This window comes from Bubalus bubalis, chromosome 5, assembly GCF_019923935.1.
Source record: "Bubalus bubalis isolate 160015118507 breed Murrah chromosome 5, NDDB_SH_1, whole genome shotgun sequence".
Classification (NCBI taxonomy): Eukaryota; Metazoa; Chordata; class Mammalia; order Artiodactyla; family Bovidae; genus Bubalus; species Bubalus bubalis.
In genome coordinates this window covers 52848251-52866505 of record NC_059161.1, presented here as the reverse complement: position 1 = coordinate 52866505, position 18255 = coordinate 52848251, and the positions used below count along the sequence as shown (strand labels likewise).

At 40.4% G+C, this 18255-nt stretch overlaps 2 protein-coding genes across 3 annotated transcripts in view; one reads left to right on the top strand and one right to left on the bottom strand.

Moving 5' to 3' along the window:
• DNAH14 (dynein axonemal heavy chain 14) overlaps positions 1–6533 on the top strand; it is a 403042-nt gene extending 396509 nt beyond the window's left edge. The window contains exons 84-86 of the mRNA XM_044943112.2: positions 2073–2236; positions 5763–5909; positions 6301–6533. Of these exons, the coding sequence (XP_044799047.2) occupies positions 2073–2236; positions 5763–5909; positions 6301–6516 (527 nt within the window). The 3' untranslated portion in view covers positions 6517–6533. The remainder of the gene's footprint in view (positions 1–2072; positions 2237–5762; positions 5910–6300) is intronic.
• Positions 6534–8256: 1723 nt separating this feature from the next.
• LBR (lamin B receptor) overlaps positions 8257–18255 on the bottom strand; it is a 29087-nt gene continuing 19088 nt past the window's right edge. For both annotated transcript variants that reach the window (XM_006057208.4, XM_006057207.4), the window contains exons 10-14: positions 17246–17371; positions 13557–13725; positions 11273–11353; positions 11048–11170; positions 8257–10307 (exon numbers count right to left, since the gene is read on the bottom strand). In XM_006057208.4, coding sequence (XP_006057270.3) covers positions 10147–10307; positions 11048–11170; positions 11273–11353; positions 13557–13725; positions 17246–17371 — 660 coding nt within the window. In that variant the 3' untranslated portion in view covers positions 8257–10146. The remainder of the gene's footprint in view (positions 10308–11047; positions 11171–11272; positions 11354–13556; positions 13726–17245; positions 17372–18255) is intronic.

Genomic DNA, 18255 nt, shown 5'->3' with positions numbered 1-18255 from the left:
ACCTAAAGTAAGGGTCAGGAAAGGGAAGGCCACTATGGAAATAACTTCTAAGATGAGACTTGAAGCTTCCTTCTTACCAATTAGATATTATCCAGGTAGGGACAGAATAAGAGGACAGCAATTAGCACCCTTGGACACGACTGAAGTGACTTAGCAGCAGCAGTACTTACTAAATATAGTACTTATTAGTACCCAGGTGCCAGGCACTCTCTAAGGATTGTATGTGTGTGTACGATTTTTAAATTTGTATTTATTTATTTGGCTGCACTGGGTCTTTGTTGCTGCCTGGGCTTTTTCTCTAGTTGTGGAGAGCAGGGTTTTCTCTCTTGTGGCGGCACGTGGGCTTCTCATTGCAGCAGTTTCTCATGTTGCAGAGCATGGGCACTACAGCGTTCGGACTTCAATAGTCATGACACTTGGGCTCAGTAGTTGCAGTGCCTGGGCTCTAGAGCACAGGTTCAGTAGTTGTGGTGTATGGGCTTAGTTGTCTTGTGACACATGGGATCTTCCCGGAGCAGGGATCGAACCCGTGTCCCCTGCATTGGCAGGTGGATTCTTTACCACTGAGCCACCAGGGAAGCCCAGGATTTTGTCTATATTAAGTCACTCAATTCTCATGACAATCTTATGTTGTTGTTACTATAATTATCCCTATTTTCAGATAAGAAAACCTAGGCGGAGAGAAGTTGTAATTTGTCCAAAATCACACAATAAGTGACTGAGCCAAGGTTCAAACTTAGGCTATCTGACTTGGAAATTCACATGTTTAACCACTGCACTAAACTACAAATAGCATTTTATCAGAGAAAATGTTGTCCTCTCCTGGAGCATTCAGCCTTCTGAAAGGGGCACGGAGAGAGGTCACTTCTGGCTGGGCCTGTAGAGATGGTCTCTTGGGCATTGAAGAGTTGTAGGGAAGTTTGAGAAGGACTATCTAAGGCTAAAGGCTGAGCAAAGGCACTGAGTCAGGCCCAGTAAGTGGGTATTTAGAGTAGAGGAGACATGCCAGTATGACAGGGTTTAAATTGCCCAGTCAAAAGAAACTAAAACTCACTCTGTGTGTGCTGGTTAGTGGCTTCTGGGCAGCAGTGTTACATGATCAAGAAGTAGAATGGAGTTACTCTGGCAATTTATGCAGAACAAGAATTAAACAAGAGAAAAGGAGCTAGTGGCAAGGAGAACAGTTAAGAATTGTGTTAGGTATCTTGGTATCAAGCTACAGAAGGCAATCCAAACTTGTGTAAGCAAAAGAGGGCAAGTTATAAGCACATATAAGTGGAAAGGAAGCCAAAGAGGCCTGGCTTCAAGCATGGCTGGATTCAGGTAGTCAATGTCACTACATGTGACTACCTGAATGTCACTCTCAGGCTGCTTCCTCATGTCTGAGCTCTGTTTTTGCTATATCTTGGACTCTTTTTTTTCTCTGCTGCACATAGGCTTTCTCCATGCAACCAAGGGAAAAAATGGCCACAAGAATGTTAGCATATCCAGAGGAAAAAGGGCCTTCCTCTTCCTAATGTCTATATGGGTTGTGGCATGTGGGATCTAGTTCCCCAACCAGGGCTCTAACCCAGGCACCCTGCATTGAGAGCATGGAGTCTTAGCCACTTATCACCGGGATGTCCTCATATGTCATTTCTTGAGAAAGGCTCTGACACACTTGGGTCTTGGCCTTGCCCCTGGGCCCCATGTTTGCTGCCAGGAAGATAAGGTACTTTGATCAGCCAAGACCGGGTCAAAAGTGATCAGGTCCAGGGATCCATAGCCCCTCTCTTCCCATGTTGAATATGGAAGGAACACTGGGCCTACCAATGCTCTCCATGTTTACCAGGAAGCTTGTGCTACTTCCAGACTAATATCCCCAAGTCCTTAGGGAGGCAGCTGGATTTATACTCTCCTCCCATCCAGCCCCATCTCGCGCCCACCATGGGTGTTTTCCTGACACTTTCTTCTCCACTCTTCCCTTCCCATGAGATATCAGTGTTGCTAATCCCCACGGGAAACTTTGGGACAGGCACAGCTCCTGAGTCCCTGAGACTCACAAGGAACTTGGTGCGTGTTTTTCTCCAAAGCCTTTCTTATCACTGTGCTTCAAGACTATGGACGGTCCCAAGGAATCTCTACAGATGCCCTGACTTTTACCCACCATGTGATCTCAGACACCACCGACGTCAAAGACAAGGAGTTCTCCATAATCATCCAGAAGAAACTCAACATAGTCAGGAGAGCCTTTAAGGTACTGGAATACTTCAGAGGCTGGAAAGGATAATCATTCATTCATTCAATCCATCCATCAATCATTCCATCAACAAACCTTCATTCCTCATTTACCAAGTGCCAGGCCCAAGGCTAGGCACTAGAGCATGGCAGTCTCCCTTCAAGCCCAAATGCCATCAAATGCCATCTCTCCCACTCTGCTTCTAGGGAGTTGGGAAGAACTAGAAATATGTTAAATGAATAAAAGATTCAGGTAAATACAATAAATGAACTTTATAACTCTCCCCTGACATAAATGAAGACTGAATGTTGTTAGATCAGGATTTGAAGATGGCATTTCTTTCTTTCTTAAGATTTTTTTTTTAATGTGGACCATTTTTACAGTTTTTATTTATTACAATATTGCTTCTGTTTATAACTCTTCCCTGACATAAATGAAGACTGAACACTTCTACGTCAGGATTTGAAGGCAGTATTTCTTTCTTTCTTTAAGATTTTTTGATGTGGATCATTTTATGTTTTTTTTTAATTTATTATAATTTTGCTTTTATGTTTTGGGGTTTGTTTGGGTTTTTTTTTGGTCATGAGGCATGTGGGAAATTAGCTCCCTGAGCAGGGATCGAACTCAGACCCCCAGCATTAGAAGGCAAAGTCTTAACCACTGGAAGCCCCCAAAAGTAATATTTCAAACAAATAGGGCAGATCTCTCCTGAGTGTGGCTCAGCTTAACTGCCTGCCATCCAGCAACCCACTAACTCCAGAGTTCAGCCACTTTCAAGGAGAAGCCCCCACCCAGCCTGCCATGAAACTCAGAGCACTCAGCAAACGTGCCGATTATGCTGGACGCAGTTTATCTGGGCATGTGAGTGCTGACAGCTAGGTGCTCGAGGCCAACCCTGACCCCATCATGCTCCCGCCCTTGTCCCACTGGTTTGAGGGCCACTCTTGTGGTTTACTAAAATATAGTCTGTTTTAGCAATCTATTTTCTATTCCAGGACCAACACCACACAGGTCAAGAAGTTTTAAGTTATATATGGAGACTTAGTAGAGAAAATCCTGAGAAGGCAATGGCAACCCACTCCAGTACTCTTGCCTGGAAAATCCCATGGACGGAGGAGCCTGGTAGGCTGCAGTCCATGAGGTTGCAAAGAGTCGGACATGACTGAACGACTTCACTTTCACTTTTCACTTTCATGCATTGGAGAAGGAAATGGCAACCCACTCCAGCATTCTTGCCTGGAGAATCCCAGGGACGGGGGAGCCTGGTGGGCTGCTGTCAATGGGGTCGCACAGAGTCGGACACAACTGAAGCGACTTAACAGCAGCAGCAGCAGTAGAACAAATCATTCCTCATTTTTCCTTTTTTTTTAATTGCATTTTTATTCTATTACTTTTTTTTTTTACTGTTTTTGATTGCGGTAAAATAAACATAAAATTTACTATTTTAAGTACTTTTAACTGTACCGTTCAGTGACATTGAGTATATCCACACTCTTGTGCAGTCATCTCCAGGACGTTCTCATTTTTTCAAACTGGAACCCCATACCCATTAAACACTCCCCATTCCAACCATCCCAATCACCACACTACTTTTTATCTCTAAAAATGTGACTACTGTAGGAACCTCATATTAGTGGAACCATATCGTATTTGTCCTTTTGTGACTGGCTTACTCGCTAGTGATAAAGAACCCCACCTGCTGGCCTGGTAAAATGAGATCCAAAGCATTATTTCCTCTTCAATTTTTTGGAATAGTTTGAGAAAGATGGCTGTTAACTCTTCTTTAACACCCTGTGAAGCCATCTGGTTGCTGCAACCAGGAAACCAGGACTTTGTTTGTTGGCAGTGTTTTGATTCTGTTTCATTACTGACTCAATTTCATTACTGGTAATCAGTCTGTTAATATTTTCTACTTCTTCCTGATTCAAACTTGGGAGATTGTACATTTCTAGGAATTTATCCATTTCTTCTAGGTTGTCCATTTTATTGGCATATAGTTGTTCATGGTAATCTCTTATGATCTTTTAAATTTTTGTGGTCTCTTTTGTAACTTCTCTTTCATTTCTGATTTTATTTGGGCCCTCTCTCATTTTTTTCTTGATGAGTCTAGCTAAAGGTTTATTGCTTTTGTGGTACTTTTCAAAGAATCAGCTTCATTGATTCAGTTTCATTGATCTTTTCTCTATTTTAGTCTCTATTTTATTTACTTCTGCTCTGATTTTTATTATTTATTTTCTTCTACTAACCTTGAGTTTTTGTTTGTTCTTTTTCTAGTTCCTTTAGATATGAGGTTAGGTTGTTTGAGATTTTTCTTGTTTCCTAAAGTAGGCTTGTATCAATGTAAACTTGTCTCTGAGAACTGTTTTGCTGCATCCTGTAGATTTTGGACCATTGTACTTCCACTTTCATTTTCTTAAGGTATTTTTTTTATTTCCTTTTTGATTTCTTCAGTCACCCATTGGTTGTTTAGTGGCCTATTGTTTAGCATCTGTATGTTTGTGTTGTACAGGTTATGTTCTCATTAATTTCTAGTCTCTTAGCATTGTGGAAGGCAATGGCTCCCCACTCCAGTACTCTTGCCTGGAAAATCCCATGGACGGAGGAGCCTGGTGGGCTACAGTCCATAGGGTCGCTAAGAGTCGGATTCGACTGAGAGACTTCACTTTCACTTTTCACTTTCATGCATTGGCGAAGGGAATGGCAGCCCACTCCAGTGTTCTTGCCTGGAGAATCCCAAGGATGGGGGAGCCTGGTGGCCTGCCATCTATGGGGTCGCACAGAGTCAGACACGACTGAAGCAACTTAGCAGCAGCAGCAGCAGGGAACTTGATATGATTGCAGCAATCTTCTTAAATTTAATGAGACTTGTTTTTATGGCTCAGCATGTGATCTATCCTGGAGAAAGTTCCATGTACACTCAGATCACTTGCTCCTTGTAGAGGAGAACCTCTGCAATTGTGATTATCCTCCCATTTGTGGTCTGCCTACCTCGGGCATGGGTCTTCAGTAAATACTGCATTTCTGCCCCTCTTACCTGTCTCATTTTGGTTCCTTCTTTATATCTTGAGTTGCAGAAAATCTTTTCTACTGGTCTTCAGATCATTCTCATCGATATTTGCTCTGTAAAGATGGTGTGGCCATAAGAGGAGGTGAGCACAGTGTCTTGCTGCTCTGCCATCTTACTAGAAGATTGACTTGTTTTGTCATTGTTTTTGCTCTCTTTTTAAAAATTGACCTAAGGATTACAATTCTAGAAATGTGAAGTTTTACTGTATTTGAAATACTTGTCAATCCAGGATCATCATATATAGATCAAAACCTACAAATTGCTCATGCTGTCAGAGAAGGAAGAGAATGAAGTACTTACCTTAGAACCTGACCATGAGTATCTCTAAGGTGAAGTACTCACCTCAGAACCCACAGGGCAATGGCAGGGAAGTGCACCTCCTCTTTGGCCTCCTCCCTGACCTTCCTCTAGATGCAGCTTCTATTAAAGGGAACATCTCACCTGGGACCCTCTGACACCACCTCTCTTTGTTCTTAGGGTACAGACCCCACACATGTTGGAGTTCACGTCTTTGGTTTATTCATTGAGGGGGCAAGGTGGAATCACAAAGAAAAAATACTAGAAGACTCGTTACCTTGTGAGATATGTTGTGATTTTCCTGAAATATACTTCTTGCCAACAAAGGTAATCTCCCAGATGTTTATCACAAAGTTTTAAACCACTGAGCTTTCCCTCAGTACCAACCATTCCTTCTGCTTCCCATCCTTATGATTTCACTAGGGAGATTGGCCAATATACTTCAGACTACAAACATGTAAAATAGCCCCAAATACTCCTAAAACCTAAAATAGATGCTGTACAAACATCCAGTGTGATTTCTCAAGAATATGTACTATAAAGCTATACTAGTGATTCTAAAAAATCAGTTATAATTATATATGCAGTTACATAACTGCATAATCACCTAAAGTTAAATGTATTCAATTTATAACAAACTCCCCAAATCTAGTATAAAAGAAATGTGAGCCACTGGCTTACTTGAACTGTGTAATTTGAGTATTTATTTATTTTTTAGATTTCTACTGAAAGATCAACTGCGTCTAAGCAGACAGAGCCAGAACTCTATACTTTTGAATGCCCAGTTTACCAGACACCTGAGAGGTCGAGTATTTTGACAGCTGCTGGTTTATCCTCAAACTTTTTAACATCTGTGTACTTATCCACAAAGAAACCTCCTAGTCACTGGATCACAATGCAGGTTGCACTGCTGTGTGAGGAGAATGAAAAATAAACTTCCATAACAAACCATGTAATTGTTGACTCTAACCAGTTACATGCTTCAAGACATTCACATGTAGTCAACATCCTTCATGAAAAAAATCTGTGTGATCACGGCAGATTGGACAGAGCCATCTCTTCCTTCCACTTGTATGTGAAAACTTTAACATGCAGGGGAAGCTCCCCGCTGCTTCCACTCTTAGCAGTGTCCCTGTGGGTGGGCGCTCCTCCAGGGGAGAGAACATGCCCCCAGAAAGCAGGTCTGACTTTTCTAAAAGGGAAAGCCACGACAACTAGCATGGCATTAGGGCATCTAATGCTTATGGAATTTTTGACTTTAGAGTGATTTCTGCAATTATATACAATAAAACATATATGTGAATTGTAGTTCTTTGGAATACTTTCCCAGGTTGCTCTGAGAGAACACAGAACATGACACTGTTGGCCGGACTGCAGACTTCTGAGACAAAAAGTCTTCCCTTAAAGAAATGATCTTGTTCTGATTTCACCAGATTTTCTCTTTCCACTGAAAAACCAACACTGAGAATTCAATGTCCAAACTGGATGAAAAATGTGAAAATTGCATGTCAAAATGTGTTTCTGTAGGTAGATTTTTATTATTGAGCACCAACTATGCTGAACACTCATAAAAATTCCTATGCCTTCAGGCCACCTATGTACTATGTGGTATATCAATCTTTATACATGAAGAAACTGGTGCTCCTAGAGCTTGAGTTGCCCAAGCTCACACTGCCATAAGTAGGGCTTGGATTCAAAGCCATGTTCATTGTCACATTACCTCAGCAGTGGGCCCACTGGCAGAAAACAAATCCCATGTTTCCACAAATGAAGATCAAACAATCCCTTCTGTCTGTAATAAGGGGGAGAAGAGGTTGTAGAGAGGGCTCACACCAGAACTAGACTCTAATAGCCATGAACAAAATATTAACATCTACTTACTTTTGTGTCTAGGAAACTACACTGAAAGTCACATTATCAAAAACATATACATTGAGAATCTAATTACATACAGTACTACAGAAAATAATTATAAAGACCTAGCCCCTGTCATTCAGGAATCAATAAGAAAATGACAAAATATAGGATTTTAACAACAGAAACAAGGTGAGGTCTTATTTGGTCCAGTGAATTCATTAAAATAGTTTTAGGAATTATCCATGATTTGCTAAAATAAAACAGTCCATGAGTTATAGAAACCACCAATAAGCAAACTCTTTTCCTCAAAGAGTACAAATCACATGATGTGATATTTTTACCTTACTTGGTTTTGGAGTGTATTCTGACACACCCACCTTCTGCAAAGTCATTCCACACTGAGAAGAGAGATAAAGACATGGTGTCTGATCTCACTGACACACAAATGTCTCTCACATACGTGTGCTGGCTTTCAAATGCACTTAGGTGCATTTGTAATTAATACAAATTCATCTGAGAGTATTACTGAGTCTATGACACTTTTGATCATTCCTCTATTTTCTCAAAGAATAAATACTAAATCTATGATCACCATCTGCAGGTTGAGACCTCCACTAACCATTTTCAAGCTCTGATGTCTGAGAACCTTGATGCAAACTGCAGTTTGCCAGGGGTCTCAGTCTACCTTTTGGATTCCTCGTGGTCCAGGAGGGACCCAAAGGATCCTGGAATAAACCAGGGGTTGGGTGGGGATCTAAGGGTTCCTGTTTTGGTCCCAATGATCCCAGAGTTACAGGCGGAAAAAAAGAGATATTCCTAAGTGGTCAAAGCAACATCTTTATTTTCAACTTTATTTCCAACTTAAAACTTCATTATAAAACTTGTCAAAAAAAATGTCAAAAACAAATTAAAAACAAATTGTAACATTGTGTTGGTAACAGCCCTTTTTTCATTACCAAGGAAAGAATGAATGGTCCTTCTTCCTCCCCTAACGCTTCATTGGTGAATCTAGTATAGAACAAGCTGGGACAACATTTTCTGATGCCAGAAGAAAAGCATAAAAAAACTGCTTGCATATATCAGTACTAATAAACACTGACAATTTCACCAAAACCACATTTAAAGATTACAGGATGTGGAACGCTTGAGCAAACCAACTTCATGATCACATCAACACAAGCACAGTTATATACACTTCAAACTGCAGCACAGAATCAACACTGCTTATCTAAATGGCTCATATATAAAATGTATAATTGAAAACCCCAACATACAGACTATATTTATTAGGTTTGCCTATGTTTAAGATACTGAGAACAATTTAACTCTGAATATGAAAGCTTAGTGAATTTGCTACTGTTCCATTATAGGACAATTAACAATGAGACTACATCAACTTAAGTAGAATTTAATGGCTAAAGCTACCTTATGCACATCTGTTAAACTAAAAACAAATGATTTTAAACTATTCCCTTAAACTGCTTTTAGACAAATAGATTTCAAAAGATGAACACAACACTCCTTAACAGGGAGTAGAGTTTTGTAAATATAAAGGATATGCAAAATACAGTATACACTGCATGAACTAACAGTAGCAAAAACACAGTTTAATTAAAAAAGTCAAAAACATATAAAAATATTAGCCTTTCTGGAAATGGCGAATTTTTAAACACCAATCTGTGTAAAAAGGTTTAAATAGTGATGTTACTCCAAAAATATATATTTATTCTATTTTTCTATTTGCAACAGTTTATAAAGGCAAACAAACACCTGCAATTGAGGTAGCAAAGCCAAATTCACAAACTTTGGATTAGGGAAAAATACCCTTCCTATGTTTTAATAGCATCTTTCATACACTATTAAGTGAATTCTCCTTGTTTCAAAATGTTTAATTCACATGTATTACTTTACAAAACTTAATCAAAATACTGCAAATGTTTGTTTAAAAGGTACTGGGTTGGATAAAAAATTCGTTCAGGTTTTTTATGGAAAAACCCAAATGAATATTCTGGCCAACCCAATACTTAGTTCTGAAAATTATTTCACATTCAAAATACTATACAGAAAAACCTGAAGTCACCATATATTACACAAAAGCTATGTATTTACAGTTTCAAATGCAGTTTTAGAAGCTGAGGTTAAGCAAACCACTACTAATGGTCTTCATTAAACAGTGTCCACTATCAGTTATTCCCTTTCCCGTACAGCACTGAACAGTCGGTTTTTACTTTCAAATCACATAACTAGAAAATGATTTAATTTAAAGGGAAACAAATGAAAATTCTATCCCCTTAATGCAAGAAAACATAAGTGAACTTTAAAATGTAACAGTGTTTTTATTTAAGACAAAAACCAAACCAACTGGACAAAAGAATCAAAATTTGAAAGGTAATCAAAAATCCTGAACATCAGTATTCAGTGCATTTATAAGACTGTTTTTTGTTCTCAGATTTTTAAAGATTAAAAATTTCCTAAGTGCAAATTCTATTTATATTTTCCTTATGTTAATTGTTATGATTCAATAAACATGGCTACAGGAAAAGACTTACTACTTGGCTCTATCTATAGTCCTGCCTGAAAAAGAAATATACAGATTCTGTCAGTGCAATGAAAGAAGGTTCATTTTGGATTTTTTTTTCTTTTTTTCTTTTTTTTTGCAAACGGAAGATAGAACTGCAGGAGCATTTAGAGGGCGCCCAGAGCGGAATCAGTAGATGTAGGGGACTATGCGGTAGGGGACTCGCTGGCAGTACTTCTCCCACGCCAGGCCATACTTCTTCCTACAGTGCTGCTCATCGCGGGCTTCCCGGTGCACCAGCAAGATGGTGAAGTAAACCACGTAGAAATAGGGCAGAATGTGATTGAAACCTGGGGAACAAAAGTAAACAGTATTACCTAGTATTTTTATTTTTCACTACACAACTACACAACATTGTTTCCTGCGCTTCCCCAAATAGCCTAAAACTGGGGCGTCCCATTACTCCATTTTCTCCAATAATGGGGGAAACAACTAAACCAGTTCATAAAATCCCACTGCTGCATGGCAGGAGGTAGTATTTGAATTAAAAGCTATTCAGAGAAGAGGGATTAATCCATCCTAACAATCCTTCATAATCAGAACATCTGCCCTTCTAATTAAAGCAAATCTCTCCATTTCCTCCCCTCTGGTGCTCAGGGTGAGAACTGCTGGCCATCACTGCGGGGCAGGCAGAGCAGGGCAGACAGCACTGCAGGGCGTGGGCTGACCCGGACACACACAAAGCCATGTGTGCCTTTTCTTAAGAACCAAATTTTTTCCGAATCCATGTACAGCGAGTCATGAATAAAAAGTTAATTAATTCCTACATAGTCCGCTTAGGAAAAAAGCTACCAGACACAGTTGAAAACAAAGTTTTGTTTGCAGGATTTTAGAGTACAACTTCATGGTCTGTGAATTCCTAATTCCCCTCAGACACAGGATGAATGAGGTGCTGGAAATAGAACACAGCACTCAGCTGGGGAACGAGAAACCCCAACCTCTAACAGAGACAACACCCAGACCCACAGAGGACAGACATGTGTGGGCGGCCTGGGAAAGAGTCCCATCAGCTCTCTTCCTGAATGCTTACCACATGGGAGGGACCACGCCAGGGCCATGATGAGATCACCCAAGTAATTGGGGTGGCGAACAAAACCCCACCATCCAGAAACAAGAAGATTTTTTCCCGTTGAAGTATGAATGGTTTTTAAATCTATACAGAAATTAAAAATACATGTTTAAGGATTCTAAGACAAGCAGATACATAAAATCTTTACGTAATGCAAAAATACAATAAATATAAACCAATACTTACGTGCAAGCCTTGGATCAGCGGGGTTTTTCCGGAATGCATTTTTCTGAGAATTTGCACATCGGAAGATTACAAATCCGCATACTGTAATTTTTTAAAAATTTCATTTGTTAACAATTTACATATAATCTTTATTTTAAAGCATCTGTAATTTCATTTAGAAATGATTCCTGTGTTCCAAGGAAATGTCCAAAGTACAGAAGAGTCTGATTTCTTAAGAACAATTCAAACCCTCTCAATCTCAGGATGACAAAAGAAGATCCAGTCCTGATATCTCACTATCTTATAGCTTTCCTCATCTACCTGGGGACACCTTGAAGGCAAAACTAACGAATATGCATTACTATTCATGGTGCACCCATGAATAAAATCTACTGCAGCCCACATTACAATAAAATCAATACTGGAGTTCATCTGTTAGTTATGATATCTACGGACCATAACATGAATGCTTCATTAATAAAACTATAGCTCAGAATCTGTACCAGAACAATATGCACATAAATATTAACATATGCCAAATCCCACTGCAAGCCTCTTATGCTGGTAGCTTTATTTCAAATTTCAAAATGTCAAAACTAAGAGGCCCTGACATATGACTATGTATCATCAGTCCTCAATAAAGTAGTAAAAAATAACTCTAACTCCCCATTTTTAGCTTCACTGTAAAATAGACATAGCCTGTCTTGAATAACACACAGGCTTGTGTTAACCAAACCAATAGTGAAACTAAATCTTAATTTCAACCAGAGACTTGAATTTTTCTTCTACCATAGATATTAGTGTAGTGAAACTAGCAACATTTGAAGTTCAGTGCTCACTTTCCCTGCCCTTCCTCTGGTGGATGTGTTAAATGACCAGTGTAACAAAAGAAAAAACCCATCCTGAATCCAACCTGCTGCCATCAGCCAAGCTGTACTCCTCACTCTTCCCCACCACCCTGGTCAAGCTGTTCCCTCTGTCCAATGTATCTGTCTCCCCATGCCACTTTCAGCCACCCAACAGATCAAACACCACATTCTCCAATAAGTTTACAGTGATATTCCCCAGAGAGACGTGCTCTCTACCTTAAACTCCCATCATATTTGCTCTAATAGTCCCTCCTCTAGACTCTTCCTGTGCCTCAATCCAGTGTCTGAGAGTGTTATTTCTTCTGTAAGACCATAAGCTCTAGGAAGGCAAGACCATCTTCCTATTTTTCAAGATACTACCAGAAAAAGAGGGCTCTCAACAAAAAAAAAGTGAACCATTACTAAAACAATAAAATTGTATTGTTTTTAACAATAATTGTATTATTTTTAAATAAAGAGCCTCTTGAAAGTGTAAGAGAAGAGTGAAAAAGTTGGCTTAAAGCTCAACATTCAGAAAACTAAGATCATGCCATCCAGTTCTATCACTTCATGGCAAATAGATGGGGAAACAGTAGAAACAGTGGCTGACTTTATTTTTGGGGGGCTCCAAAATCACTGCAGATGGTGACTGCAGCCATGAAATTAAAAGACACTTGCTCCTTGGAAGAAAAATTATGACCAACCTAGACAGCATATTAAAAAGCAGAGATGTTACTTTGCCAACAAAGGTCCATCTAGTCAAGGCTATGGTTTATCCAGTGGTCATGTATGGATGTGAGAATTGGACTGTAAAGGAAGCTGAGCGCTGAAAAATTGATGCTTTTGAACTGTAGTGTTGGAGAAGACTCTTGAGAGTCCCTTGGACTGCAAGGAGATCCAACCAGTCCATCCTAAAGGAGATCAGTCCTGGGTGTTCACTGGAAGGACTGATGTTGAAGCTGAAACTCCAATACTTTGGCCACCTGATGCAAAGAGCTGACTCATTTGAAAAGACCCTGATGCTGGGAAAGATTGAGGGCAGGAGGAGAAGGGGACGACAGAGGATGAGATGGTTGGATGGCATCACCGACTCAATGGACATGAGTTTGAGTAAACTCCAGGAGTTGGTGATGGACAGGGAGGCCTGGCGTGCTGCAGTCCACGGGGTCGCAAAGAGTCGGACACGACTGAGTGACTGAACTGAACTGAATAAATTTTTAAACAGGTGTTTTGTTCAAAATGATGTTTAAATAACTACTGAAGAACCCAAGGAAGAAGCATCCATTCTCTTTGCAAGATGCAAGAATCTTTTATGACTCAACTCATCCATCACAGATTATTTCATACTTGAGCTAATCATGGCCATTTAAAAGGGCCTGCTGTAAACATGTAGATACCATAGTACAACAGACTCAGTACACAGTATTTAATACACGGAGACTGAAATTAATACTCACATTTCAGAGCAATGATTAGAGAAGCCATTGGCCAAGACAGTTCATTTGGATGACTGACTAAATAAAAGGCCTGAAAGCTGTAGATAAATGGAACCCACACCAAATCTCCAAAAGCCAGCATGAATCCAAATCCATCATGGATAATGTCCATGGTTGTCAATAATGCTTCCTAAATGGGTACAGAGAAGGGAAAAAAATGTTTTAAAGTTTGGGAAGAAAAGCTTCTATGTTTAAAGTATTCAAATAAAGTACTAATTTACAGTCAAATTTACAAAAAGCTAAAGGAAGGTAGTTGTTGTTCAGTCACCCGGTCGTGTCCCACTCTTTGTGACCCCATGGACTGCAGCACACCAGGCCTCCCAGTCCCTCACCATCCCCTGGAGTTTGCCCAAGTTCATATTCATTGCATCGGTGATTCCGTCCAGCCATCTCATCCTCTAAGATGAGACGGTACAGCAACCTAAAATGTTTAAAGGCAGGACTGGGGATCTGTCTCCCTTGGCACAGGTATCACACTGAGTCATTCTGCTTCATCCTCTGTCACTCTAGCCACTCCCTCCACGATCCTGAACCACAGAGCTCCCAATGCCTCTTCTGCCTCCCCGCCTCTGCCTGGAACACCCTCCCCCAACTGCAGCTGAAGCCTGGCCCGTACTGCCTTCCTCAACCCACCACTCGCTGAAGCCAACTGACTGTCCTGTAGCTCAGCGGCCCTCTCTACTCGACTGGAAGATGCGGGGAGCACCAGTTTCCACCCCAGCACCGAGTACAGGTGCGCCGACCTAGCTAATGTTGTTCAGTCACTAAGCTGTGTCCGACTCTTTGTGACCCCATAGACTGCAGCACACCAGGCTTCCGAACCTAACTTCTGAGCATAATCTAGCTTTTCAGGTAGCTTGTCCACACCACCCAGCATCATGGGAAACTGCCTGCTTCACTGCTCGGGGTAAACCAGGGCCTGAATACACTCTCTTGTGGATCTGGCTGGCATGAGCCAGAAACCCGCAGGCCCTGGAAGTGGAGACGGCCCTGTCTCAGGGCATCCCTAACCTGCCTCAGACTCTAGTACCCAACACTGACCAGAAAAATTAGCAAGTATAATCTCTATTAAAGAGTCAATGTTTTAGGTTAAAAAAAAGAGTGAGATCTCCAAAATGTATTCCCCCCTCCCCAGAAAGCAAACAAAAAGACCACAGAACAGAAAAATGGATGTTACAATTTCCGGGCCTGCTGGGTCTCCCTCTAGTCAACACGCCTATTCTTTTGCACTGGGGAGCAGCCAAGATAGCACACGAGGGACGATGACAGGGGCACATGGGAGTGGGCAGAGGAAGGGACAAGATACCAACACCCAGTGCCAGGAGGGGCGGGGAGGACCCCCAACCCCACCCAGTTCCCAGGGACTCAGAGGGCTGCAGGACAGAGCAGAGGCTCAGAGGAAGGGTCATTCACATTTATGTTCATAGTCTCTATTTCTCAAGGTGTGCCACATTAACACACAGAGGAATTTCTATCACTCAATCAAGTAAGAAAATTATTAAGCATCTGCTAACTAAACAGCAGCATCCCAGATACTAAAGAAAACCACAAAATCAAGTTTCTTCTTCAAGATGCTAACTATAATCTGGCTGAGACAGTGATGACTTATTTAAAAAATAACTTCCCAACTTTAATCCGCTACCCTGGGTAAAAAACTGCCTCGAGAGTTTTGCCTTAAGACACAATCATTTTTTGTTAATTAACAGAAGTCAACGTTTGTTTCAATCTCTAGAAAATATGAATTTCTAAGTCACTTAAAAAGTGACTTCCATGACAAGACAGAAAACTCGAAGGAAGAATTACTCATCATCAGATAGGAATTTAAAAAAATAATCTCTGAGGGGATAAAACAACAGAGGAAATATCATCTGACTTGTAAAACATATCCTACCATCTTCTGAGCATCTATTTATTACATAATCAAAGAAAGACCTCCAACTGGCAAGATGAAGTGCATTTATAAGAGCTGGTGTTTTTTTTAACTTCAGAACACATGTTTAATTTTGAGTATTAAACATGGCTGAGAATTTTGGAATTTTCAGAGGACTCTGTATCAGATGCTCCCAACATCTTTGCAGTTTCCCAGGCTGAGCCCAGGTCCGCATTTAGTGGTAGGAGCTCAATAAGAGTCCAAATGTGGCTACCTGTACTCAAGATCTGCTTACCTCCAAGAGGTCCCAATCTCCTCCCAAAGAAAAGGAAGATTATCAACATATCGATATCAAGTTCTCAAAGTCACCTTGACTGAGTATAACCAAATAATACAATTTTTCAAAAACATCTTAAAGAAGGACCTTCTCTCAAAATGTCAACAGGGCGCCATGAACACTTGCTTTGGAACATCATGATGTAGGACCATCAAGTTTGTTTTTAAAATTGAAAGAAAACTTAATTTAGAATTTGGAGGAGATGATTACAAAGATAATAGTAAATGATAAAACAGTTGTAGAACAGACCCAAAGAAGATACTGTTTTCAAGAGTAATGTATTTTCAAGAGTAATATATTTAGGTGAGACAGAGACTAGCAAACATTGCCAGTCTTCAAGTAGCAGAAAGAATTGATCCTGCATCAATGTATGAGAAAAGCCACATTAAGAGATCAGTGTCATTTAAACTGGTTTCCTCAGTGTATCATGATTTCTGATTTTATATCCATCTGATTAAAGTTATTCTTTGTATTCTGAAACACCAACAATAAAACAACTCCCCCAGTATTTAAGAACTAGCTGCTCCTTGATAATCCAAAAAATACGATCCTAATTCAATGACGCTTACTCCTTGGAAGGAAAGTTATGACCAACCTAGACAGCATATTAAAAAGCAGAGACATTACTTTGTCAACAAAGGTCCGTCTAGTCAAGGCTATGATTTTTCCTGTGGTCATGTATGGATATGAGAGTTGGACTGTGAAGAAAGCTGAGTGCTGAAGAATTGATGCTTTTGAACTGTGGTGTTGGAGAAGACTCTTGAGAGTCCCTTGGACTGCAAGGAGATCCAACCAGTCCATCCTAAAGGAGATCAGTCCTGGGTGTTCTTTAGAAGGAATGATGCTAAAGCTGAAACTCCAGTACTTTGGCCACCTCATGTGAAGAGTTGACTCATTGGAAAAGACTCTGATGCTGGGAGGGATTGGGGGCAGGAGGAGAAGGGGACGACAGAGGATGAGATGGCTGGATGGCATCACCGACTCGATGGACATGAGTTTGGGTGAACTCCGGGAGTTGGGATGGACAGGGAGGCCTGGCGTGCTGCGATTCATGGGGTTGCAAAGAGTCAGACACGACTGAGCTACTAACTGAACTGAATTCAATGATAGTATTTGATCCATCCATTTTCATCCATTAGAATCACTAAGAAAAGAAGTTTTAATTATATGTATCAGTCACACCCACTAATTCAAGATTCACAGATCTTAAATATCTAGCGGCTGACAGAGCAGCTGACATGCACGGACACCTCCCACCTGTTAGCGCTCCCTGTGTGTCAGCTCACTGTGTCACGTGGACCCACGTTTCATTTAATCTTCATAAGCCGTGGAGGCAGGTTAGGTTCTCCTCACCTTGTGTGTAAGAATCTGAGGCTTGGAGGAGAAAAGTCACTCACCCACACCCAATGCCATCTGACTCCAAGGCTCTTAAAAATTACTTACCTCATTCCAGAGAGCATCTACCACGTACAGGAGCTGAAAACTGTTGACCAAAATCATTGCTAATGATGGAAGACCGCGATTCTGTTCCTTCATCTCAGCCAAAAGCATCACCAGGTTAATGACCACCTAAAACAAAAGGGGCAGGTACAGTTTCCAGAGAGAAAGGTGGTAATTTCCCAGCTGAGAAAGCTGCCGACACACCTCACTGAGAAGCCAGCATCAGTGATGAGACACATCAATCCCCTGACAAGATGTACTGAGACGGACACTTATTCTGTGGGAGTCTTGCCAAAGAGACACAACCTACTCCAATCATGAGACAATGCTGGACTAACCCAAATCTAGGGGCCCTCTTACAAAATAACTGAGTATTCTTCAGAAGTGTCAAGGTCATGAGAGACAAAGAACGACTAAGCGACCGCTGCAGACTAGAGGACACCAAATAAGAAACAAGTACATGGTCAGGCCCTGAAGAGAGTCCTGGAACAGGAAAAGGCCAACAGTGGGAAACGGTGAAACCTGAATAAGGTCTATGGGTTTAATTAAAACTACTATAAAAGGTGAATCTGTCATTTTTTTTTTCTCTCTTTTTTAACTGCTATTCTTGATAACTATATTATGGCTCTGTCAGACATCAACATTGGGGAAAGTGGTGTGAAGGAACTCTTACTTTTGCAACTTTGATACAAGTCTAAAATAAGGTAAAAGCACATTTTTTTTTAAAGGAAGAAAATATATTTTTTCTTCATAAATTCATCTACACTATTATTTTCATACATAAACACAAACTGATATCGTCAAAATAATACAAACTCTTTTAATATTTAATAACCTATAACAGGACATCTTAACCCTTTGGACTATATTTAAGAAAATATTTGAAGTAGACAAATTTATGGAAATTTATAATTATTCCTAAAAACATACCACCTATAAGCTCACTTCAAAACTGTCTACATTTCTTTCTAAATGCAAGACTAATTTGTACTACTGAACTGAAATTTAAAAAA